This window comes from Bombus huntii, chromosome 18 (genome assembly GCF_024542735.1).
Source record: "Bombus huntii isolate Logan2020A chromosome 18, iyBomHunt1.1, whole genome shotgun sequence".
Lineage (NCBI taxonomy): Eukaryota > Metazoa > Arthropoda > Insecta > Hymenoptera > Apidae > Bombus > Bombus huntii.
Window position 1 is genome coordinate 1809496 of NC_066255.1, and position 27374 is coordinate 1836869.

The 27374-nt window shown below is 40.4% G+C and overlaps 1 protein-coding gene and 2 long non-coding RNA genes across 9 annotated transcripts in view; 1 reads left to right on the top strand and 2 right to left on the bottom strand.

Moving 5' to 3' along the window:
- Positions 1–5735, bottom strand: part of LOC126875458 (uncharacterized) — a 143506-nt gene extending 137771 nt beyond the window's left edge. The window contains exon 1 of one of the 6 annotated variants that reach the window (XR_007693459.1): positions 51–5735. This is a non-coding gene — a long non-coding RNA (uncharacterized LOC126875458). The remainder of the gene's footprint in view (positions 1–50) is intronic. The other 5 variants (XR_007693460.1, XR_007693457.1, XR_007693458.1 and 2 more) reach the window with 5 other exon arrangements.
- The window catches only part of LOC126875450 (tyrosine-protein kinase Btk29A-like), a 216335-nt gene extending 192924 nt beyond the window's left edge, over positions 1–23411 (top strand). Inside the window, exon 5 of the mRNA XM_050638374.1 lies at positions 22838–23411. Coding sequence (XP_050494331.1) covers positions 22838–22845 — 8 coding nt within the window. The 3' untranslated portion in view covers positions 22846–23411. The remainder of the gene's footprint in view (positions 1–22837) is intronic.
- The window catches only part of LOC126875462 (uncharacterized), a 114753-nt gene continuing 99362 nt past the window's right edge, over positions 11984–27374 (bottom strand). The window contains exons 2-8 of one of the 2 annotated variants that reach the window (XR_007693466.1): positions 22284–22313; positions 15909–22052; positions 14065–14260; positions 13915–13991; positions 13639–13835; positions 13489–13565; positions 11984–13409 (exon numbers count right to left, since the gene is read on the bottom strand). This is a non-coding gene — a long non-coding RNA (uncharacterized LOC126875462). The remainder of the gene's footprint in view (positions 13410–13488; positions 13566–13638; positions 13836–13914; positions 13992–14064; positions 14261–15908; positions 22053–22283; positions 22314–27374) is intronic. The other variant, XR_007693467.1, reaches the window with a different exon arrangement.

Genomic DNA, 27374 nt, shown 5'->3' on the forward strand with positions numbered 1-27374 from the left:
ACTAATAAATAATGATAACAATTTACTTAATTTGATCTCATACACTATACTTGTACTTATACTTATTTCAATATATTTTTCTGTTACAAATTTATCCAGTCGTTTCTCTATCACTTAACCTCAACAATATCACACATTAAATTAATAAATAACGATAACAATTTACTTGATTTTGATCTCACTATACCTATACTATATTTCTATATATTTTTCTATTACAAATTCATCCAGTCGTTTCTCTATCACTTAACCTCAACAATATCACACATTAAATTAATAAATAACGATAACAATTTACTTGATTTTGATCTCACTATACCTATACTTATATTCCTATATATTTTTCTATTAAAAATTCATCCACTCGTTCCTCTATCAGTTAACCTCTTCAATATCATATATTAAGTTAATAAATAATGACAACAATTTATTTAATTTTGATCTCATACACTATACCCGTACTTGTACTTACTTCAATATATTTTTGTATTACAAATTCATCCAATCGTTTCTCTATCACTTAACCTCAACAATATCACACATTAAATTAATAACTAGTGATAACAATTTATTTGAATTTGACCTTATACACTATACGTGTATTTATGCTTATTTCAATATATTTTTCTGTTACAAATTCATCCAATCGTTCCTCTATCTCAACGCAACCGTTCCGTACGCATAGTGGTAGAAAGATGGTGAGACAAGAGAGTGCTGAGACGCGTGCAATGTGTATCCACGAATATCTTGTTAATCACGTATTAAATAAATATGAAATTATTTTAATATCATTTCCACGTGTAATGTGAGCGTTGCTATACATTTATTTCGGCGACTAAGATCCATAATTTTCAACTGTAATATCGCTGGAAGTGGTCACGTCTAATTGCGTCGTCGAGCATCCAATTGGCCGCTCGATGAGCGATGCCCTGCTATTTCTACGTAGTAAAGAATGGTTTTCTGACGAGAATATTAGTATAGATTACTTTAGTAAATGATTTTGTAGCTTGGAAAGCTTGTACCGCGTGGAGCTTGAAAGAAGACGAACGTTCATCCGATTGGTCGTGATGTAATAGATTAGGGTCGCCTTGATCTCTCACGCTTTTTCGGTCGTAACGTATTATTAACGAAGCTAGTCGTTTTCTCTGCATAGCGAAGGCTGATGGAATTGCGACGAAAATATCAAGTGGATAATTTGTAATTTGAAAAACTTGTACGTTGTGTAGAATTTGAAAGAAGACGATGACGTTTGATTAGTATTAGTCGCAATAGATTAATATCTCCTCGATTTCACACGTGTTCTCGGTTGTAGCATATTATTGATCGCAGTGCTCGAGTCTAATTACGTCGATTACGTATGTTTTTCGATCGTATCTATCGTGATTTCAATTTTTTTCAGCTTTTTACGGCCATTTGTGAAGAATAAATTCATTTCACAGACTAATCAATGTTAATTAATTTCCCTATTTAAGTACTTGTCAAAATACATTTAGCGAGTTATCATGAAACGAGAAAGACCTAAGAGACAGCTTTGAATTCCCTACACGAACGACAAATTAGTTTGAAATTCCTGCGAGGTTGGATAAACCGATATCGGTAAATTCATAATCACAAGGCGAATCCACGGCTTACCTCATGTCAAACCTAACGCGCCGCAATTCCGATCGACACCGTTCGATCTGAACCGGGTCGAGTTAGTGCGCGTAAGTTTCGCCTCTGTCAGCGTTACGGCTAATCCCGAAAATCCCTAGATTCCTGTTCTGCTTATCACATGTACCTACATGTATCGACGATACGCACAGTAAATCGATCGTGTCTTTCGTTATCTCGCCACGTTCCCCGCCATCGAAGATTCATCGAGTTTCTAAAGGTTAATTCGATAACATCCGCTCGTTCTTAGATGAGGAATTTCATATAGTGATAAATTATGGCAACATAATCGACGCTTACAAAATATTAAGACAGATTAAGAAGAAGATTAGGTTATCAATTATTTCTTCACGAATAAACGTTTTGCGTTTAAACTTAATCTTTAAGACGCAGAAAATTGATATCGTGAAATTGAATAGAAGATGTATCCGATTTACGGATACATCTTTCTACCTGTGCTGTTGTGAAGGTTCTACAATTTATGAAACATCTTCAGATACGAGTGTCGCGAGCCTTCAGACGTCTAATCGGTAACAGTAGGTTATTTTTCATAGACATTATATCGATACGATTTCACAATGACAGAGACCGAGCTTTTGTCTCAAGGTTTATTGGATTGGTAACTAAGTGATTGCGGATTTTGTCATTACCATCTAATGGTAATCAAATTACCATCTAATCAATATCCTGATCCAAGTTCCATGAAGTTGTACGAATTAAAACCTTATGCTACTAAAATATACAAATTTTCCGCGTTTTCACTTATCGTGCAAATAAATTTATTTCAAACTTCCATCGTCCTAAGATTCTTATCAAGTCTCGTGTGCTCAAACGGACGTTGGAAAGAAACGAAAAGCGAGAAAGAATGGGTCAGAACCGCCCCACAGTTGGGCAAAGAACGAGCATCCGGGGCGGTGGTCTCGAGTCAAAGCTGGAAACGGTAATTTTACGAAAGATATGTTTCTAATCGGGCGTTAATGGGCGACGCCGGAAGCGTCCAACCAGCATTCTCCTTGCTCATCCGGAAAAATACTTTCCGCTTCTTGCTTTCCTTCTTTGCGCCGGGTTTTTCCTCTGTTCTAAGTGATTGCGTCTGTTCTTGAAATTGAATCAGGCCACGCTGCAAAAAGGAATGCCGGATAAAACGAAGGAAAGGGTGGTTCCCGCGCGATCGATCGATTTCAATTTGCCAACATCCGCACGATAGAGTACGCCAGAACGATACTTGGTGAAGAGAGAATTCCCTTTTCAACGGGAATTTACAAACTCTTCAAATAAATTCACATTAGTTCGCACGCGTTTTGTTCAAACCGAGACAAACTAAGGTAAGGTTGGCAACTACGTGATTGCGGATTTCGTCAATACTACCTGATGACTTAGTTGCCAACCCAGTACGTATTCTTAACATTTTACCGACCGTTAACGATTCAACAGCATACGCACATCCGACCGGCATCTCAGGCGCAGATTCTCCCCTGGCGCTGGCTCTGTTTCGGTTTACAGTCTCCGATACCATTCTTTTTGTTTATTGCGAACGGTACGTTTTTCAAATTGGTATAAAACGGTGGAAGCTTACAAAGCAACGCAACTGACGCGACTGCGTAAGGTACCTTAGTACTAAATAACAAATTACTGCTCAAATAATGAGAAAGATTGTCGGCGACAAAAAGCAAATTAATAGACTATCGGTCGGTAATCGTTGGTGACAAAAAACCGATTAATCGGCTATCGATCGGTAAAGTGTTAAGACGTTGAATGACACGCCAGTTTTACAAGGTTTGGCCGTGGCGCCACGATGAATTTCGTTATTATGCGATACATATAATGTTGAAATATTACCTACAACAGATATGCTACGGTGTATAATCATCATTAATGAATTTATCTCACTGAGGTCACCGGTGACCCCCACGGCGCTGTAGTGCAATTTCGCTCGATTCACTTACTTTTTGCGATTGTCAATTATCTTATATTGTTTCTTCGCGTTGCTAAATAATTGTTCTATGTTGTTAGGTCCCAGGATGTACCATAAACCATAACGTATCCCTCGTTCATACTTATTCGGACCAGCAATAATCCTAAAGAACCGTCACAAGATTTAGCATCTTTTACTTTACTGTCAACGTCCTTAATTTCCATTAAACATGTTTCAAGTCGAAACGTTCCATAGGGTTACTGTTCGTTAAGGTAAAACACGGAAAAAGCGGGTTTTTCCCATGTTCGACAGCCACTGATGGAGGGCGCACGTAATAGACGTATATTTCATGTATAAATAAAACTATTTTTATATATTTTATACTGCATTAATTTCGTCATACCATTGTAGTAACGATGATAATAATAACAAATTTATAATTATTGAATTTGTTCAAATAATGTATTTCTACTAATGTTGGTGCGCCGGTCACCGGTGACCCCCATAGCATTCGTGTTAATATCGAATGAGACAGAGCGCTGTTCAGATTAGACAAATTACCTACGATTCGAACGATTTGCAACTGTTTTATCGATGTGAACTTGCTTAGTTCATTTGAGATATCCATTCAAAATTCTATATTTGTCCTTATGAAGTCTTGTTCAGATTAAACAAGTTATATGCGTCCAAACAAATGGAAACTGTTTTATCAACGTGAACCTGTCATGTAATTTTAGACGCTAAATATTCATTTAATCCTTAAGTAGTATATTATGAAGTGCTTTAAAATGAAATAGCTCGTTGAAAATTAGCCAGTGATACCAATTCAAAGTTAAAATTCTTCAATCTGAAGCTCGTGACATTTAAAAAGGAAGGTGTATAATTATGCTCTGTGATGGACGAAATTAGCGTTTCTACGAACAATAACTTACCATATGCTTTCTGGCTGAATTATTCCCAACCAGAATTCCAAAGACTATAATAAATGAATTATTTCCAATTAGAATTCCAAAGACTATAATAAATGACAAAGAAAAAGGTGGAAGTAGAAAAGTTAAAGCAAAAAAAGAAATAGGAAGTATCGCTGAGCAAAGAAAACCTGGAATACGTTTTAAATTCCTTTCACAGGCGGCCAATCTTTCCAGTTGTTTGTCGCGAAGGTTAAGTAAGTTTACGCGTGCGCCCGATATAAAACTTTGCATCGTTTCATTTTCCTGCGACGGGATTGCAAGAAGTTTGAAACTCGTGGCAAAGTATTCCGAAAGGATCTGCACTCCTTTCACTGGCAACACGATCTTGATTTTAATTAAGCTCTAAGCGAACGCGACGCGATCAAACTTGCGACCTGTTTCCTCTCGCCAAGCCAAGCCAACCTAACCTATACTTCCTCTTTGATTCGTCGTACCGGCTTTCCGCTAGCTGCAACGTAAATTTTATTCTGAGAAATCGACTCGGTTGTTCGCCACAGAGAAACACCAACCAACGTTACGTTGATTTATTTCCGATCGTTTGTCAAAAAGTTTCAGGAATTTTGCTCAGTTGCGCTCGCAATGTTTTCTGCAACTCCTGTTTCGACACTAGTCACTGAAAGTTCCCGCGGCTTTTCAACTATTCCCTTTGGAAGAACGTAATGCTAATGAAAAGAATTCCTAACGCGATTCCCTACCAATGTGTGGAAAAGTTGGGCTTTGTTTTTGTCTTCAAATAAATCTCATGAATGTATGAGTGAATTCATAGTGAATGTATAGTGAATGAGAAGTATTTTCAATAAGTATTCGCTGTCAGTCTTCCAGCAAACATGCAACTTCCTATCTTCCGTTTAAATTGCTTTCTCTTCAAAATTTATTGTGTAATTGGACTTTAGGAAGAAATTCTTTGCGTATTTTCAAACTGCAATAAATGCTTCCTAACCTCTCGCAACGAGCAACCTAATATTTCAACCATCTCCTCTTGTACACAACGACAAATACAAAGATGTTAATGTAACTGTGTCTTCTCAATATCAATGCAACTGTATATCAAATTTCACGATTTCTTGTCGAGTATGTCGAGTTTTTAGTATTGCAGGAAATGACAATCTGATGCACAGTGTTGAAATCTCAGATTTTCGTCCTTTGAAAAACAATAGTGTTGGAGTGTTAAGACTGTTTATATTTGTATTTATCATTTGTCATTTTTTTTATCGCGATCACCAAAAAACCCAGATTACTTTAACGACGGTCGTTTATTTGAAAGAGAACGTTCGCAGGAATAAGCTGCATTGAAAGTTTCCTTGACCTATTTTGTGTCGTCACTTTCGGAGAAGTAACCTGTTTCGCGCGCCGTTTGCACAGCGGAAGAGGAAGTTTCCTGTGGGGAACAGTGAAAACGTCCGGCAATAAACTTCGTGGCGAGTAAACGGCTCGTTTGCGCCGACTTTTCGTATCTTGCATGACCGACAAGTCGGAAGTCACGTTAATAATGAAATTCTCCTTGCGATGTTACAAATTATGCTATGTCACGACGCGCCATAATGTTGTTTTCAGAAAATTATGAGACAAAGCCGAGCCGGACGATGAAACGAGTTTGCAAAAGCCTGCTGGCCTGCCTTTTCGAGTCCGAAGGTTCCAAGTTTCGAAAAACGCAATTAATTGCACCGGGAAAAGAGAAAAGTCTCACTGTGATTAAACGTTTTTCCTTTTCCTTTTTCAGATAAATTGCGATTACACGTCTGTAACAGACACTCGATTCAAAATATTCTAAACGCGGATTAATGGAATTTTTGGATTAGATTTAATGAAATATCTTTGGATAGAATGAAAATAGTGAAACAGTTAACGTAGGTTATAAAGTTACATTTAACTGATGAAAGGGGAGAAGTTTTATTGAGGAGGAAATGAGTTTGTTTAAAGGAGAATGCAAAAGACTGAAGGAATCTTTGGATTTTCACGAGCTAAGTGGGTTTAAATAATAATTGGAGGATAAAGATAGGAAAAATAGATTAACGTGGTTCGCAAATTTACATCTGATTGACAAAAGGTGAGAAGTTTGCTGAAAAAGAGAAAGTAAGTTTTGAGGTTAGGTTGGCGTTAGGTTGGGGTTAGGGAAAATAAGTTTTGGAAAGGTTATACGAAACGCAGTACTAGATATAAAAAAAGCTACATAGAGAATTTTAGGAAATCAAAGAGCGATCATAAAAATAAAGCACGAATGACTGTAACACATTTTAAAATGTCGAATTTGCCACGATTACGATGTAATTCCATTTCGTGTTATTGGACTATTTTCAAGATCATTCAGGTCTCGTAAACTTTCCTCGATATCGTCAAAGGTCTGAGAATCAGACTGTGGAAGCTGTACAAAAGAATATAGCTCGGATCTTTATTGCTGTTTGTCGTGTTCTAGAATTCTAGAAGCTTTTACGATGTTTGTGACGACTCTCGCAGTGCGATGATATACGTGATGGATTAATCATTACATACATCTTGATTGATGACGAACATCTGCTTTGGATTCTTTGCAGGATCACAGGGATAAAGGAGCATTAACCTGTTACAGGAGGAAGATAAATTATTCAAACCACGCGCCACATATTCGAATATCAGATATTCAGGAATATTCTAACTTATACAACGACAGTTGTACGGCTGATTAAATATTATAGGATTTTTTTTATTTATTTAGAAATATTAGAAATTAGGGTTTCCAATGATTTCTAAACTATCTGATAAGTTTATTGATCGATAGATCTATTTACAATGGATTAAACAGGAAACGATGGTTATTTAACGTGAACTAAATACAATAATGTGCCATAACTAAGACAACTAAATTGTTAATTCACAACTCACAACTATTGTAATAGTTTACAACTCATAACAACTCTCCACTCCTCACTACTGGACTCCTCACCACTCGACTGTCAACTGCCAACTGCTCAACTCGACTGTCAACTTTTTTTTTTTTTTAACGTGGAGAATTCCTCACGGACACCCGCTAGCGGGTAGTGTCGGACTCTTACCGACTAAAACTCCACGGTGGTCTGTCCTGACGCCTGAGTCGAGATGTACCCGGGATCCCTCCCGAATTACTACCGGTTACCCCCGGGCGTCTATCTCCCTGTCGTTATTGAAGGGAGGCTTCCTTGGGCCGTTAGGGGGGGACCACACCCCCTAACGCCTCTTCCTGGTTCATCACGCTCCTACGGTGGCCGTGGCGGCGCCGGTGGCGGCGTCGCGCCTCTCTGGCGCGTGGTGTTCCTCCGATGTTGTTGTTGCGTCGTCCTCGAAGGATGCCGCGTTCTCAACCTGTTTCTTTCCGCCCGCTCCTTCGCAAGCATCACCTGCTCGCAGAAAGTGCGAACGGCGGCGAACTCCCGACGCCCTCTGAGCATGGCCTCCACCAACGCTTCCGGGGCCAACCTCTCGCCGATCTCGAGCTGCAGGACGCGTCGCTGTTCCGCCCTCGCCGGGCAAAACTCCAGCGTGTGTTGCGCCGTGTCCTCCTCTTCCTCGCAATGGTGACAGGTGGACGTCACCTCTCTGCGGATCCTCAGCAGGCACTCGCCGAACACTCCGTGCCCGGTGAGCAATTACGTCACCCGGAATGTCAGCGGTACCCCGCCTCGCTCTCTCCAGGCGTCCCGGTTGGGAAGCACGGCGCGAACTCCTCTTCCAGCAGTCGAGAGCGCCATCGCCCCCAGATCTCCAGCTTGGCCTCCTCCCGGGTGTTCGGGGATAGCGGCCCGTCCGAGCTCGAACCCCTCAGGTGTTCGTACACCCGTCGGAGCGCCAGGGCCTGCAGCTCGAACGGGGGCGACGCCGCCAGCACGGTCGCCGACGCGTACGACGTCGTCCTGTATCCCCTGGCGATGCGAATGGCCGTCATCCTATGCAGTCTCCTCAGCGCGATCAGGCTGCGCCGGCTCGCCGCCAGGTCTTCCGCCCACACCGGGGCCCCGTACAGTACTCGGGACCGGATCACCCCCTCGTAGAGTCGACGGACTCCAGCTCCTGCTCCGCAGGAGATGTTCGGCAGGAGACCGCACAGAGCGTTCGCCGCGGCCGTCACCCTCGGAACCAGGAGCTCGAAATGGGGCTCGAAGGTCCATTGGCTGTCGATGGTGAGACCCAGGTAGTTCATGTGGCGTCTCACCGGGACCTCCTCTCCGTCGACAGTCAGCGACGACAGTCCGGGCGGAGGGGTTCCTCTGCGTCGGTGGTCGAAGAACCACAAGGCCTCGGACTTGGCCGGCGACACCGTCAGGCCCAGTCTCTTGATGGCGCGTACCGCGCATGCCACGGCGTCCTCCGCAAGGTTCGCGGTGTCGCTCCACCACCGTCCCCCTGCCAGCACCAGGGTGTCGTCGGCGTAACAGACCATCCCCGTGCCCGGCGGCATGGGACACCGAAGGACGGAGTCGTAGGCCGTTATCCACAGTATCGCAGCTTCTTCGTGGCCACCTTGTAAGGCCGCCCCCACGGGTCGGAGTCGACCGCGTCGATCAGCTCGTTCCAGCACCGAGCCATCGCCGACTTGATCTCCCTCTGCAAGGCTCGTCTGGTCTCTCGGTACGCCTCGTAGCGGACGGAGATCTCTTCCTCGTCGCGAGTCAGCCTGCGACGTCGGGCCCTCAGGTATCTTCGGCGGGCCCGAACGCACGTCTCGCGCATCTCCGCGGTCTCCGGCATCCACCAATAGACGCCGCGATCGCGTCCACCGCCCGGAACGGAGCGCGGCATCGAGGCGTCGCACGCCGCGCATTTGGGCGCCGAGGCGGGACAGCCTCTGGCGCGGTGCCCGCTCCCGCCGCACCTGTAGCACAGGTGCCCGCGATTGACCGTGGACACGCAGGTCGCTCGCACGTGTCCGAGCTCCAGACACCTGAAGCACTGCAGCGGCCGCTTAGGTATAGCCGTCACCCTCGCGGTCGACCAGCCCAGCGCTATCTTCCCTGCCTGGGCTAGTTTCCGGGCCCCCGCCACCGGACATCTTATCCACGCGGACCCGAGTCCGCCTCTGGTCGCGCCGATCTCGCCGACGGCGGCGGCGGCGGCGGTGCCACGGTCTTCTTCCGCTTCCCTCTCTTCTTCCTCTTCTTCTCCACCACCCTCCACTCTCCACCCTCTTGCTCCCTCTGGAGCGATGTCGGTTGGGTGGGTTGAGGACTGGCAGAGCCCTCGGTGCTGCGCTGGGCATCTGGGGTACGTCGTCGTCATTGTTGTTCTCCCCCGAGCCGTTCCTCGATGGCCCTGATGATGGATGGTTTCATCTCCTTCACCATCCGTTCCAGGGCAACGAAGTGCGCTCTGTCAATCGTGTTCTCCCGGCCGGTCTCGCAAGCATGGCCGGAACACCGCGGGCACTCGCCGGCCCGAGCAGCCAGCTTCGACACCTCTCGTCGAAGGGCGGCGTTCTCATCCTCCAGCGCCGTGAGCCTCGCCATTGCGGTGTCACTGTCGCGCGTCGGTCTCGTCCTCACGGACGACTCGTGCTTCCATGCGGCCGTGATGAAGCTGGCCGCCTCCTTCAGGGCCTTGATGTACGTCTCCTTTAGGTTCGACGATATCGTCGCAACCCTCATTATCTGGGAGACGTGCATGGTAAACCCTGCACTGACGTCCGCTGGGGAGCTCGTCCTGATCAGTAACGCCAGCTCCTCGGACACGTTCCGGGGTGGTCACGGCGATTCTCCTCTTCTTGCTCCTCGACGTCGTCGACGAACGCGACGCCATCGTGGCGACCGAGGCGACCGATTCCTCGTCGTCGGACCTCGGCAGCGCCCGCATTCCTGCGAAGTCGTCGTCCACCGCGGCCGGGGCGAGAAACTCGCTCTTCAACCTGTTCGACGAACCTCGCTTCGTCCTGTTTAGAGGCTCCTCCGCAACCTCCATCGCGTCGTCCCGCGTCTCGCCAGGCGTAGAAACACGTTCGAGGGCCTGGCGGTCCACCCTCGAACGGCCGCGGCCGCGAGACAACGACGCAGCGGGGCCCACTTGACAACCCACAACTGCGCCGGTACTGGGGTCTCCCTCCCCTGCACCGTAAACGTATTTCTCTTTTGTTCGTCTATCCATTTTTCTCTTTTTATTTGTGCCTGGTCGTCCTCGAGATTCCCGTCCTGGTGCCACTCAATCTTTCGCACCCTACCCCGGTCAAGGCCGGCGCAGGGTGACGGGGAGCCCCACGAGAAGGTGAGGTGAGTGGTCTTGACAGGTATGGGCCCACCAACTTCTCCGAAATTCTCCGCACCTGATCGGCGAGCTGACGGGTACCAAAGGCACCGACCAGCCGCCACCCGACTATAGGGGAATATCAGATACATCGGGGTTTCCCAGGGCGTGGTCCTACGCCCCGAGAACCCATACCCGCCTCGTGCTCCCCACTCGACTGTCAACTGCCAACTGCTCAACTCGACTCTCAACTCACAACTCCCCCACTCGACTCTTCAGGTAACGACCACCCGATAAAAACAGCCTAACGGCACTTAGACCTTCTCGCAGTATTGTTTATGGTTCACCCGGTATTTCTTAAGCCACGATACTACAATATTAATACTCAATAATGATTTCGATTGTTCTAAATATTCGTTGTTTTGGTAGAAACTACTTTGCTTCCTTTGAAATATCTTAATATTTGCTTCTTATAAAATATCCGGTCTTAGGGAATTGCAAAACGGTCAGCAGAGACTTTTCGAGTGCTTCGTGAATCTTTTACGTGCTACGCGTAACGTACCTCATATATAAAGCGTAGAAGTACACGAGAGAGGAAAATAGCAGCGACATCTCTTATCCCATCGGCCATTCATACAATCGATTGTCCCTTTTCATGTTTCAATCCTCTACGTCTTCTTCTGTTTTTTGTTCAAGCGGATCTCACTTCAAGGAAAGCTGTACATCTCCTCTAGCGTTTAGTTTTTGGTATAACGATTCCCTTTCAGCGGCTTCTTTCGTCTCTATTATAATACCACGGAAAGATCTCTGACATACAGACAATGTGGACGATAAAGCGCAAATGCCGACAAGCCGAAAGGGTCGGGAAACTTCAAAAGGCCTAACGGTCATCAATATATTTCGACACCGCAGCTGTTGATGTTCAGTTAGCCACCGGGGAGCCAAGAGTGAAGAGTCGTTAATCGAGAGCTGTGATATCACACTACTGCATTAAGTTCAAGTTAAATAATCATCGTTTTCTGTTCATTCACTGTAATAAATTCATCTATCAATACATTATCACATAGGATAGAAATCACTGGAAATCCTAATTTCTAACATTTCTGAATAAAGAATTTCTATAATACATTCATCCACGCGCTAACTCTCTCTATTCCAAAATATAAAAAAACCTCAACATTTTTAATTTATAATCTTTATATAATAATATAATAATTTATATAATAATTTATATAATAATTTATAAAATATAAATAAATAATTTAATTAAAATAAACGACGAGCTATACGTAAGAAGTGCGTAATTAGAAAAAAAAACAAGAATTAATCACGAAGTACCTTCAATCTCACAGTGGCTCTAGAAATTACACGCACAACCTCTTATCTTTCAATGAAGCGTTTTTTAAATCAGTGCCTTAAATGGCACGTAATTTAACATAATCAGGCTCGATTAACTAAAATATAAATGCTACAATGAACGGTGTGCCACGTGTGTTCTATCCACTGTGTGTTGCTTTAGCGTTAACATTACCGATATACCGGGCTCAAGAGTGGTTCAACGTCTCGCCAGTGCTGGGAATATGAGAAAGGCCCGTTCAAATTTGATAAATAAAACATCGTAGCGCGATATAACGCGGAACGTGGAGCTCATATGCGGCTGCTTGGATATCGTCTGGACGGAGCTGTATTTTATTCGAGACACGTGACTCTGTAGCCATCAGAGTCGCAAATACATATCCCGGGCAAAGTCCTAGGAATGCCAGGCTTTCGGTGTCCCGCCAAAGGATAAGGGCTGTCTACGTGTCCGCGGTGGTCGAGTGAAAGTCGTGTGGACGGCCGAAGCAGGCTCGTGACCATGGCACAAAGGGGTAGAAACACGACTGTGTGTCGTCGAGTTGCGTTTACCGAAGCTGAAGTTAAATTACGCGTGAGACGCTTTGACTCGTGCTGCAGCGGCCCGTGTCACGTTTCTTGCATCAAACAACGAGGAGAAAGCAAGAAGAAACCAAGAAATGAAAGAAAGAAATGGACAGAGAGCGCAGGCACAGGAAGAGGCTTGAGAGAAGAGAAAGAAACGAGGGAAGAAAAAGATGAGAGCAGGCACAAACAGATTGAAGAACCTAGAGAGACAGACAGACAGACAGACAGAGAATACAGAGAAAGAAAGACAGAGGATGAAACAGGAGAAAAAGGAGGACGACCAGTCACAAAAGTTAGAAGCCAGGGCGAAATTCTTTGTCGGATCTTAAGCATTGTCGCCGGTGCATCTGGCTTTTTCAACGCGCGAGATAACGAACAGACACTACGGTTCTCCGTGCATTGTCAGCACAAGCCAAGCTTATATAACGTAAATACGATACGCGAAGAATGGCAAGAGACGCGCGCGACTAACAGCGAAGGCAAAGGTAAAGGATGGAGAAGCTTCGGAGTCAAACGGACAGAATGAAGAAGGTGCACGCGAGCTTTCGCGCGTGCTGCGTGAAAGAGACACGATAGTGACGGCAATGTTATCCCAGCAGGTGTATCTGGGTGATTCAGCGGGATGGTCGTATTGGTCTACTTGGATAACGCGAGTTCTGAAGAGCTGCATACATATTAAATCTGCTCTCTGGTAAAATCAATTATTTCAGGATATTCTTGGAGTAGTTGTCAGTTACTGTTTCTTCTACTGCTTCATTATATGTGTATGGATTCTGGAAAATGGAGTTTATTTTGGAAATAAATTAAATTGCATACAATAACCATTAATAACAAATCTATTAGAAATTTTACCCGTCGAATCGAGAATCGATTTCCTAAGTCCTAAATTACCGTTCTTCTCTCGTGATCTAACCTATTTAGTAAAATGACTGTCGGTAAAACAAAGCATAAGTAAATATGTCCATTAGCAGGTAGTTTGAATGCTATAAAATTTACACCTACCTTCCTTGTGTTGACAATTCCAGTGGGAAAATGTAATTCACTTCACCTTCTGATTTTATTATAAATTCTACACATTCTATTCTTTCATCTTTTGTGTTTTTGTTCATGGAGGTATCGAGGATAACGTTCAACGGCATGGCGTAGAGAAAATCGATTTGTAATAACGTAAATCCTTGGGACAATTAAGTCGATGGATTCTGGAAAATCTAGTTTATTTTGGAAATAAATTAAATTACATACAATAACCATTAATAACAAATCTATTAGAAATTTTACCCGTCGAATCGAGAATCGATTTCCTAAGTCCTAAATTACCGTTCTTCTCTCGTGATCTAACCTATTTAGTAAAATGACTGTCGGTAAAACAAAGCATAAGTAAATATGTCCATTAGCAGGTAGTTTGAATGCTATAAAATTTACACCTACCTTCCTTGTGTTGACAATTCCAGTGGGAAAATGTAATCCACTTCATCTTCTGATTTTATTATAAATTCTACACATTCTATTCTTTCATGTTTTGTGTTTTCGTTCATGGAGGTACGGAGGATAACGTAGACGGCATGGCGTAGAGAAAATCGATTTGTAATAACGTAAATCCTTGGGACAATTAAGTCGATGGATTCTGGAAAATCGAGTTTATTTTGGAAATAAATTGAATTATATACAATAACCATTAATAACAAATCTACTAGAAATTTTACCTATCGAATCGAGAATCGATTTCCTAAGTCCTAAATTACGTCTTATTCAGTAAAATGACTGCCGGTAAAACAAAGCAAAAGTAAATATGTCTATTGGCGGGTAGTTTGAATTCTATAGAATTTGCATATGTATGTCGTTGAAGAAGTTGCTTATACAGTGCGGGGGAAGATAATTAAAAAGTTACTACTATAAACTCTAAAAAAAATCTATTAAATAAATCTATTAAATCTATTAAATCTATTAAAATCTATTAAATATCTATTAAAATCTATTAAATAAAAGAATCGTACAGATAAACTGTTTTGCACAGTGTAACTAAAAACATTCAGGATAACTTGAATTATCAATTAATTTTTCGCGATTTTTCTACACTAAACAATTTTATTATCTCGTTTAGTTTGTTACAAATGGTTTAATTCTGGACTGTATCCTACGGTTTATTTTTTTTAAATAGGTCAAAAACAGTTTTCCGTCTAAAAAATGCTAAAGAATATTCCTTAAAGCTTATTCAATCGAGCAATAGTTGACCAGGCGAATATAGTTAGCAACGACAGTAGGTTATGCGAGTTATCGTAGATGGGGTGGTTAACGCGATCATTGGCTACGAAGGAATTAATAATGGGTCGAGATTAATTGCGTGCTACGCAGATAATCGATGGCCGATGTCCGAGTGCATCTTACGCGTGTTGGCAATTTAATTAGTGGGACATGTTCCCTCCTGTCTGATTATCATAATGATGGAAGGGGCTTCGGTAAATTATCGTAATGCGATTCGACTGTGCGCACCACGTATCCACCATTTTATATCCTTTAATTTCATTTCCCTTTTGAAATTTCTTCATTGTTATTTACGTTATCCAATTGAAAAAAATGCTTACTTCGAAATATGTACATACTAATCTATCGAATTATAGAGAGAAACTTGATAGTTGGAGAGAAATTGGATTCGTGACGCTTAAGACTTTTTCAAAATCGCTTTTAATCTACATAATAATAAATCTCTTTATCAAATGTGCATACGAACAAAAATAGACTATGGGAACAAAGTAATTGAAATAAAATAAATTGAAATAAAGAAATTGAAATAATTGAAATAATTAGGTTGGCAACTAAGTGATTGCGGATTTTGTCATTAGGTGGTATTGACAAAACCCGCAATCATTTTATTGCCAACCTAATAGTTTGCAGAATAAAATACTGAGCGATGATGCGAAAGAGAAACCCAATTTCTCTAACAATAAAAAAATACGTACCAATAGCAACGAATATATTAACCACACATTCAGTCAAACCTGAAATCTGCGTTTCGTTCTACCTTTTTCCTATTCTATCGAGTTTTCACTTTTCACTTTTTATTTGACTATTCCGAACTATGTTACTTGCAACTACTCTACCACGTGTCGATGAAATATAAAAGACGAGATTGAAATTTTGTTATAAGTTAGCGGGCTCGTAATTAGCTTAAAATTCTATCCTAACCTCAACATGTCTTTATTATAGAAATATCTTAATTACACTTGCAGATTCATATTGATAACGACCATGAAATTGATTGCAGTCGAATTTACCTTGAATTTTCGTTTATCAATCGTCGATTTGTCCAAGATGAAAAAGATTGACTGGCAGATTACGAACGTCATTAAGTTTTCTGTCGGCATCGATGGCGCGCACGGATCAATCGTCATTGAATTATTGGCCAAGGCCTCGATATAATACGCCAAGAGAATCCCCGGCTTTTCGACAGGCTATTTTGCGAGATTCGAATTTCCCTGCTGGCGATCGTCATTATAACGCACTTAACATCGCATCGCATCGATTAATCGCGCCCTCTCGCACATCCATCGTGCGGCCATTTGTCGCCTGCTATCCTTCTTCTCGCGTTCACATGTGACACGAAACATCACGCGTGTTGTGCATCGTCGTGTTTTTGCCAATGTGCTAAAATTCTTGATGCATTGATTTTCTTATCATTTCTTTGGAACTCAAACGATACGTCATTTGGTATGTTATCTATATGCGGTTGAAGTTTCAGAAAACCTAGCCTTGCCGAGATGCAGATATTCATCTTCGAGATTGAGATTTTAACGTGTAATGTTGGGTTGGCAACTACCTATACGTTGGCAATACCACCTAATGACAAAACCCGCAATCACATAGTTGCCAACCCAATAGTAAGCAGTTGGAAAAATGATTTTTTGATTAATTACGGAAAAACCGTTTTCACACGGTTGTTGAAAAACTAACGTGTCATGTAAACGGGTTAAAAGAATCTCTTAAAAAAAAAATTTCAGCTGAGACCTGGCTGCCTTTGAATAAAAGTAACGCGAATTACCTGATGTTGGTAATTGTCCAACTTGTCGTATACATTACAATGTGAAGTTGCAATTTTGTTTATTTCCCAGTTGTTTGTTAGCGTACGCGCGTAAAAAGTACAAACAGCGAAGAAATTTCTTCACGACAGGAGAATCTGAGACACGCGTGAAAAATATTGACTTTCGAGTTTTAACGTGTTTTACTTTTGAGCGACGTTGTCGTGCTACAAAATCGTTGTAAATTTTTTATGAGAATTCACAAATTTCACAGAATTTCGAAAGTTCAACATTACGCAAGCTGCACATAATATGAAAAAATATATCAAAATATTCAGAGTGTAATGGTTCCTATAATACTTGGCGGATATATAAAACGATTATCTACCGAGATTCTAATTGTAATATTTTTTTAAATTATAGAAACTCTTTGATCATAAGCCTAGAGAATGTAACAATGTTAAACGCAACTTTCTACATTGTAGGTATTTAGGTTTTATAAAAGTTTCAATAACAAAGAGATAATATTTTGTGGCTTATCGTTGGTTCGTTTTACCGATGTTTCAATCGAGTATGTGCAAAGACACGTATACATAGTATAGGATTTATTTTATTTATTTATAAATATTAGAGATTAGGGTTTCCAATGATATCTATCCTATATGATAATTTTATTGATCGATAGATTTATTTACAATAGATTAAACAGGAAACGATGGTTATTTAACGTGAATAAATACAGTAATGTGATATAACTAAGATAACTAAATAGTTAATTCAAATCTCACAACTATTGTAATAGTTTACAACTCATAACAACTCGGCAACTCAATTCCCCACCCCTCACAACTCGACTCCCCACCACTCGACTGTCAACTCATAACTTGAATCCTCACAACTCGACTCTCAACTCACGATTACTCCATTCGACTGTCAACTCACGACTACTTCATGGTTCACCCGATATTTCTTAGGCCATTTGTCCACGATACTACACTATTATTATTGGCGATGTCACAAGTTAGACAACGATAGTAGCTTTTGCATACTTCGCTATTCCAGATATATCCTACACTTTCTTCATCCACAATTTAATTTCAAATTAATAACAAACTTAATTAATAACAAAATAACCATAATCGAGAAGCTATTCGAAATTTTCAACCAATACGTCAATCCATCGAAGAATTCTTTTAAACGAGTCACAAAAGTCTTCACGAAAGTTTAGTTTATTAATTCTGTAGTAAAAACGGTATCAAAAAGAAGCAGATCAATGTGCCTCATTTGCCAGGAGCTGCGAAAGACTACACTTGGAGGACAAATAATTTTAATATCGTCGGAATCCCGGTATATTTTTATCCGACTAGATTCTCCGCTCTTCGAACTTCCTATTTGCTTAAAGCTACTGAACCGGACTGGCTCTTCCCCTTCCACCCGTTTTTGCTCGATTTGTCTCAGTCCTTTCCTGACGATGGGTTGCGCCACGCCGCGCCGCGCCACGCCGCACCACGCCTCGCCGCGCCACGCCGCGCCACGCCACGGCGGTAATGGATGTCTAGCCGATTTGATCTAACTGCGGATTGATCGCAATATCCCCCGCGGAGGCGGAGGTTAATCTGATTTAATTCATAATCCTAGATAAGCCTTTTATCATTCGTTTACTGGTTAATTGAACGACACGGATCAGCCAGCAAGTAGCACGTGCTCCATTGTAAATAGAACATTTGCTTTTTGCTTGAAAATGATTATGTCGATGGTCGTTGAGATGAAGATGTTCCAATGATTTTTAATAAACTGCTGTTGCTATAAAAGTTTATTTATTTCTACGTTCATTTTCAGTTGTTTCATTGTCGTAGGATATTATGGATAGGCCGTGGATGTTTATGCAAAGAAAAAATATTTTTCCGAGGACAATTAAAAATGCAAACGAAGTAGAGATTTATTTCACGCGTTAAATATTATCACGAGGACCATACTTGGAATATTTTACACATTTCTGCGCGAATTCATTACATGCGACCTGTGCACGTTTGCGCTTTTAAATTTCCCATAAACGGCGAGACTTAACAAACCTTCGTAGTCTAATTACAAATAACTGCAGTTGCTTCGAAAATTGTAGGTTTTGCGTAACATCGTCAATATGGGATTTTCGTTCAAACGACGATAAGACAAAATATAAAATTTCACTTGGCAACAGTAAGTTTCCGAATACATTCATTGTCCGACCATAGAAAAATTGCTATATCGGAAAACGAAATTGATCGCCACCATTTATAAATAAACTATCGCTAGCGCATTTTTCGTTTGTATGTAAAATATTGCGAACGTACGCGTGCAAAAACACGCGGTTTATCAGCCGGTTGACGGAGGAAAACAGTTGCAAACCAGACAGTTGATTACAAAGTGCACTGTATTAATTTATTGCATGCTAAACCATGAAAGCCACTTACGAACAATCAAAAAATACTTCCCGGAACAAATCCACCACTTGTTCAAATCATACCTAAACAACAGAACCTTTGCAGTAAAAATAAAGGATGTATATTCTGAAGTAAAAGACATTAAGGCAGGGCTACCAACAGCAAAATACTGACATTCGCGGACGACACAGCTGTACTAGTCAGGCACACCAATGCAGAAACAGCAGTCACATTGCTACAAAAGCACATCAGAAAAATAGAAATATGGTTTCAAGATACATTACATTGTACTATATCTTTTTATCAAATATTTTTGTCGAAATGTAAACTCTGCTTTGCTACACGTTGCTTTTGCGTAGTCCAGTATTTGTGTGCAGACATCGTAACCGCACTCTGTGGAAAATCATTTTGTTGGGTCTGGAGATTTTGCAAAATATCGCCTCTTCTGTCGATATTGGAAATCTGACTCGCGTTTAACGCGTACATTAATCACGTATTACCACGCCTGCTGCTTGTAATTCGCCACACAGTAGAAATTGGTGTACTGGCTTTTAACGCACGTTCTAATAGGAACATGGAAATATGTCGATGATGATTTGTGATCGTTTTATGCAAAACTAACATAACCTAATCATCGTTTGTAGTTACGCAAAAGTATTTGGTTGTTTATCACATATTTTAAATAACATATCACATTACGAACTGTTACTCAGCGAGATTTATACAAATTTGAAAGTGCACGTGTATAATCCTACGCTTCAATGATTCCGGTTACAACTCACGATTTATCACTTTGCAAATGCAAAGCGTTGTTCGCGATAAGATTTCACGACATGCTACAGCCAGCTATTCCCAGTTTACGGTCTCCAACACAACGGTTTCAATTTCGATTCGTAGACTAGCCGCGTCTTCTGTGCGCCAACCGTCGACTTTTCCCTTTGCCCATCCGCCCATTCAACTTTCCCTTTTGATCGCGTAAAACGTTGACAACTGTCGTCTCGTCTATCTGCATGCATCGCGGATGCTTTTTCAATTTCTCGCTGTATGCTCTTTAAAGTTCTTTAAATCTCGAGTCTCATATGTGAGCACGCAGCATGTATTCGGACAAAGTATATCACATGTGATCATTATACGAGGCTGGAGAAGTTTCTTCGTAATTTTCCTTCTTTTCTTCGTCGCTTAAGACTCGTTACTTTTCTGTATTTTATAATGTTAATAGCACTCGTGATTATTCGAATGATATGTACAGCGGCTGAGGAAAGTATTCGAACGTTTACACTTACAAATTTCAATTAGTAAATTGAGGTGTAATAAACTAATTTGTTAAAACAATTTGGTATCTTCACACAAAAGTATTCGAACGCTGTAACACTGCTGATAGTTTTTCATCTTCGTTTGCACCGAATGTAAACATCATTGCTAAATAAAAATATTGGTACGTTCACTTGATGTTAAGATGTCGTTTCAGTAACAGTGTTACTACCGTTCGCGGAGAGACGCGATCGCGAGGGGCGTCAATTCTCGCTACGATTTCGATAGTCGACGCCGCGAACCAGTCGTTCCCCTGTTTCGATTAGGATAAGAGAGGTAGTTCAAATGATTGTAACACAGAATTAATAGGGTTAATATAAGCTTCTATTTTCAACAATATTTAAGATTATAATTAACACGTTACAAATGATTTAACGATGATACAATTAGTTTATTATTACAATTTGACTCGACTTTATAATATTTCTCGACATATTAGTTTGACTAAGCGAACTTGATTTTATTTCTCTGAACCTTTCGATGCATTCGGTTTGAATCCTCGTATAATACTGATTGCCCTTCGATTTTTTCCTTTGTCTCCTCTTGGAGACGACTCCCACCACGCTCGGGTCCCGCAACCGTTCGCGCCTATGATCACGTATGCCACCTTTTTCTGTGTAGGTAAAATAACAGACCGAAGGCGAACGATGTTTTTTCGAACTCGCTGCTGGACGACAACTATGCGCTTATCGCTATATTGTGTATACCTCGCCGGTCATGTAAGACGATCTGTCTGCGACACTGTAGTACCAAGGGAGACGGTTAGGAACACGGCTTATAGTAAGCCTCGGGGAGTAACAGACGGTAACGTAAAAGTAAAACATAAAAGTAAAATACCAAAAAGTGTGAAACAGAAAGGCGTGAAAGAGAAATAATATTCCAATTACATGAGGACGGCAAATCATATAACGAGATTGCCGGAATTGTGAACAGAAGTAAGTCCACAATATATTATATCATAAAAAGTGAAAGAATGAAGGAACACCTGCAAACAAAGCTCGATCAGGTCGACCAAAGAAATTGTCTGGAACAGAGGAGAAAGTTATCATTCGCGAATTAAAAAGAATCCTACTTCATCCGCTCCTCGACTCGCAAGTATGGTAGCTGATATGTTTCATGAAGAAGTTCACCCGGAATTATGTCGACGAATCTTACGAAACAATGATTTTCATTACCGCGAAACAAGCTATATATTAATGCGGTAAATCATAAAAAAAATTGACTTTTGCAAAAACCTATATTAATAAAGATAATTCTTTTTGGGACAAAGTCATCTTTTCGAACGAGTCAAAGTTTAACATTTTTGGCCCGGATGGTCAAAACTATGTGTGGAGAAAACCAAATACAGAATTGGAAATTCGACTGTTACATCAAACAGTGAAACACGAAGGTAGATCGGTTATGGTGTAGGGGTGCATGGCCTCCAGTGGCACCGGAAATTTGATATTTATTGATGGAATACTTGATAAATATAAGTAATTAAATATTTTAAAAACTAACCTTAAAGAAAATGCCTGTAAATTAGGATTATTGGAAGATTTCCACTTCCAACAAGATAATGATCCTAAGCATACTGCTAGAATTGCGAAAGAATGAATCGTATATAACACACCACGCATGCTAATTATTCCACCGCAAAGTCCAGACATAAATCCGATTGAAAATTTATGGGCTGGAATCGGAAAAAGATTAAATAAATTTCAGATAACCACAAAGCAAGTATTGAAAGATAAAATTATAGAAATATGGAACTCCGTTGAGTGTAATTTTACAAAATCATTGGTTTACAGTATGGAACGTCGATTGAGACACACTATCGCTGCTAAAAGTAGTCCAACAAAATATTAATATTAAATAATTTAATAATATATGTAGCGTTCAAATACTTCTGTCAGTCACTTACAATGCGTGTTTCTAATAAATGTATCAGTGCCTACCTACGTTGTTGAATCCTTTTCAAATTTTGCTGACATAACCTCAAAACTTCCATCGTCCGACTGACATCTGCTTGTCTAAGCAAATTACTTTAATGTACATTATTTCGGCCATTCAAGTTCGCATATGTAAGCGTTCGAATACTTTCGTCAGCCATTATATATCTCTTGAATAATTCAAATTTAATACATTTCGTTCATAGGTGTAACAATGTAATCGTACGAGCGAGCAACTCTTACCTCATGTGGTCCTAAAAGTCTATGACGAACATAGCTTAGAATTTCAAGTCTCTGCGAATGAAACAACATTTCTTAACCTCAAAATTCCACTTTTTAGTAGAAAGAGAAAATTAATAACTGCTAGATCGATGTGTGTCCTACATTAATATTAATATACTGTTACTACATGCTAATGTATCTAATATATTTTAATTTATTCATTGTATCTCTCGACATATTTATTTGTATCCATTAGAACCATCAAACCATCCATCTTACATAGAATATCTGTTTCTTGTTTCAGGTGAGTGAATCCATTGCTCGTGAAGGTAGCGTCGATCCATTAAGGTTTAAGTAAGTTCTATCCTCGCCTTACTAAAGTCGATCACTTTTGCAATCTGCCGTTATCACGGCTAACGGGACAAGTACAGTTAACCGATAATCTCGAAGACTGGCTGGAACCTTGGCAAAGAAACCGGTCTCTCGCGCGAATGTCCCTCGCTCCGCCCCGATCAAGACATTATCGATAAAGACATTGCCTCGATCGGTTGTCCTCGCTCGTGCGTTCTTGTTAAGCTCCGAGAAACACGTCCATTCGCCACACAATGTATTGAACCTGAGGATCGTTTCGTGTCCAAGGCTTAAGACGCTCGAGGATCAACAACGTCCTATTGCTTCTGTACAAGGTGTTCCGTATTGCAAGGAGACTGGAAGCTCTGAAGCGGTTGGAACAAACTTTGAAGCTGTTGTAGATCAGGTCCTTTTTCACTATTTTGCGGCCCATAAAATGGGCATTTCTCTAAAGAACAAAGAGGATACTTTTTTAAAGAGCTTAAGTTAAGCATTTGCTTATTTAGCAATCCTCTGGTATCTACTTTGTTTTTAAAAAAGACAGATATAGGGCGATACAATTAAGGTGATTCTACATGAGAAAATAAATTGAAAATGTAGGTTAGAATTTTTTTTAGGTTAGAATTACCATGGAGAATATTAACTTGAAATATTTGTCTGTACTTAACTGTGTCTCGGCTTAGCGGAGAACTTGATGTTAATTAATATCTGTACTTACTTCCGCTTGTTTTATTTCAGTTTGTGTTTATCTTGTTAGAGAACACACGTTAGAGAATATTTCAGTTTTCTGGTCATTTACTTTATGAAATACTCGAGCAATCTTTCCTTTCAATTGTTCAAGACTTGTAATTTCTTCAGAGTACAATTCGTTCATTGTCTAGCAAACAATTGTTTAAAATAAATTTTCACAAAAACCAGAAGATGTTATTCTACATTTTTTATTTTTCTGATTTTTTATTTTTCCACGTAGAATAACTTTCTTTTTGGACGCGCCCAATTGGTTACAAGACACCCTGTATAATAATTTTTCAAACCTGGTCATTTCAATGGCAAACGTATTTTACAACGCACGTAATATTTGAGCGTGTGTTTTCTTTGTTCAATTTGTCAAAGCGGATCAGTAAAATGTCCGCTTGTCCTTGATGGGCTTATGGCGATTTACTCGACGTTTATTAACGCGATAAAGCGTATTAAATTGTTTATTCGCGAAGGTGGAAGGATCGTGGCTAAGGTTCTGATCCAGAAAGCCGTGAAAGTGGAAAAACGAGAAAGATAAGGATTTGTCGAGTGGGAGAATGGAAGGACGCGAAATCACGACACGACGTACGAGATGTGGGAGTAGAGTGAAGGTTTTCGTTTCTTTTTCAAAGTAAACTGCGAGATGTTTCGTTGGAAGTCTGTTGCAATATTCTCAAATGTACAATGAGATCTTCTACTTTCTGCGTACTCGCTTATTTTTATTCTTCAAAATCACTTTAGACTTAAATCTTATCTTCTTAAATCTAAAGATGTCGAGGGTTGTTCGGAGGATCCAGAATATAGAGATTCGTGCTTTTTTGAATTATTTAATTTGTACTTTACAATTTGTTCAACTGGACATTTGGTAAATTTTTCTAACTTAATTACTAAATAACATGTGGATGGCTACCCCCAGCGGAATATCATCTTCGATTTTGACCATTTTATTTCCTTAGCGAGGTCAGTGGGCTGTTTTCTTTTTAGTCTTCTTTCTATCAGAGTTCTGCTCGCTTCGGCAGCCAGCTGGTTTGGCTGTGTTGCCGTTCTTTCCTTGTATATTTTTGCGTACCTGCCGATTTCTTCTTTCACCGTTGGTATTTTCAAGTCTTTACGTATATCCTCGTTTCTGACATACCAGAGGGCGTTCACTGTTGTTCTCAGTATCTTCGATTGTAGCGACTCTAGTTTATTTATGTGGCTCATTGCTGCTGTCCCCCATAGTGGCATTCCGTACGTCCAAATTGGTTTTATTATCGTTTTGTATATTTTTAGTTTATTTTCTATGCTGAGTTTAGAATTTCGACTAGTTAACCAGTACATTTGTCTTCTTTTTATCCGTATTTTGTCTATAATTGATTTAGTATGTTGCTTCCATGTTAGTTGTGTGTCTAAGTGGTGTGCTAGATATTTAACTTGCCTCGTTTGTGTTATGTGCGTGCCATTCAATTGGATATGTGGTGGTTTCCATTTTCTTAATGTAAATGTAGTATGGTTGCATTTACTGGGGTTTGCTTTTATTTTTTTATCTTGTAGCTATTTTTCTATTCTTCTGATGTGCTCTTGTGGTAATGTGACTGCTGTTCTGCATTAGTGTGCCTAGTGTGCCATGTGGCTACTAATACAGCCATGTCGTTCGCGAATGTCAGTATTTTGCTGTTGGTAGTTGTTGGTATGTTGGCTATGTATAGTGTATGTAATATTGGTCCTAAGACGCCTCCTTGCGGTAGCCCTGCCTTGATGTCTTTTACTTCAGAATATACATCCTTTATTTTTACTACAAAGGTTCTGCTGCTTAGGCATGATTTGAGCAAGTGGTGGATTTGTTCCGGGAAGTGTTTTTTGATTGTTGGTAGGAGGCTTTCATGGTTCACTTTGTCAAATGCTAATCATCTGCTATTAGACGAATTACCGCTTGCGTTCAATTTGCCGAAAAGTTTCCGACTGAGTCGAATGTGAAGCAATGTTATTCTATTTTACCGACAAGACTTATTCAAAGAATGATAAAACTTTGCGTGCGAGTAAAGTAAAGTATCTTATCCGTAATTCTAACACAAAAGTCACTTACAGATGTAAAAACGGGAGTTACCAAAATTTTATTTACACATTTTGGTTAGTAAACACAATAGAACAATACAAGTTTAAAACCTCATTTTAGATATCTTTCGTGGCTCTTCGGATATTTCACGAATAAGAAAATTCTAAATTTTTCCCGAAGGAAATAATTCCATTTCTTAAAACCGAATTGTGGCACCAAAGAAAAATAGGGTTGTATTGTACGGACGACGTACTTGTACGCAAAGTTTCATAATTTTTTGCATTTCCGAGTTGCCTAATCTTCCTCGTGAATGAACAATTTTGAAGAAACAAGATCATAGTAATTTCAGGCAGCAATTAAATTGTTATAATGTGCATATTATTTTTATTACGGATTTTTTTATTTTCGTATGATAAACAAGGAAAAGAAAAATATCTATATTTACTGACATTTTTATCGATGCACAATTCCAATCTCTCCAAATATATTCCAATAAAAATTCCTACATATCAATTTTCCATTGCATCCTCGCTTAACGTTCCAGTTCTCCTTACTATCACCATCTCTCGTAGAAGATATCCATGTTAGGAATTTTCCGTGCATCTTTATATTTCTGAAACGAATAAACGCTGCCAATCGCGTTTTTAACAATTTAAAGCATATATTCCGATGCAAAATATTCGTAAGAATAAAATGTCGTACAGTTGGCAACTAAGCGATTGCTGTTGTCATTAGATGGTAATGACAAAATCCGCAATCACTTAATTTCCAACTCAATATATTCTTTTTTCTATATTCTTTGGCCTTGTGCGTACATATTTCTTGAGCTGATAACTCTTAAATCTATTTCATTTATAAATGTGTATGTTGTTCAAGTAGTCGCTTGTTTCTCATTCGGCTGTTGCCAACTCTTCTCAAGTTGCAATATTCGCAAGGAGGAGGGGTATTCGGAATGTATTTAATTCAACAGTAAACCCATAATAAGAATGAAAGGAAAATAGACAGGAAGAAAAGACGAGAAACAAAGAAAACGGTCGAGTTTATTATCACAAAACGCAATTAGATTAAAATAACTGAAGTAACAAAAGGGGTTAAGCTTGCATTAAATGCAGAGGGCAGCAGCGGAAACAGCATACGAACACGTACAACGATCAACGTAACGATTAAATTCATTTATCGAGTCGATTCGAGGCTCAGAACCAATTATTTCCTCTGCGGTTGATCCTCATAGAAAAAGTTGATTCTGTATCCGTCCAATTCAATGTTCGTACGTTCCTCAGGAACGGATCAATGACGAATATGAAGGATATGACCGACAATGCTCTAGAAAGCTCCATGAAAACCACCATAATAATACAAAAAAGAAAAAAAAAAAACAATTCAAAGTAAAAATTCCCTTTGCAAAAAGATAAAAATTCGCAAAGAGAGAACTATCTTTTTTCCCCTTGCCCCTGTGCCGCCCCACTAATAATCTTGTTGCCAGCTTCTACGAAGAAGCCCAGAAGCCTATTCGTTTGCCTTGAGAACCGAAATTATCGTCTGTGCACCAGCTAAACACAGAAGGCAAGCGTATCATTATCACGCTAAGTGGAGGGATGAAAAGTTGGCGGCGCACGCGTGTCACGGTGTCATCGACGCACCTCTGCACGAGTACACAAATAGCTCATTATGACTGCAGCCTGCACTTGCACCCGTCGTGCGCACAACGTAATTCGGG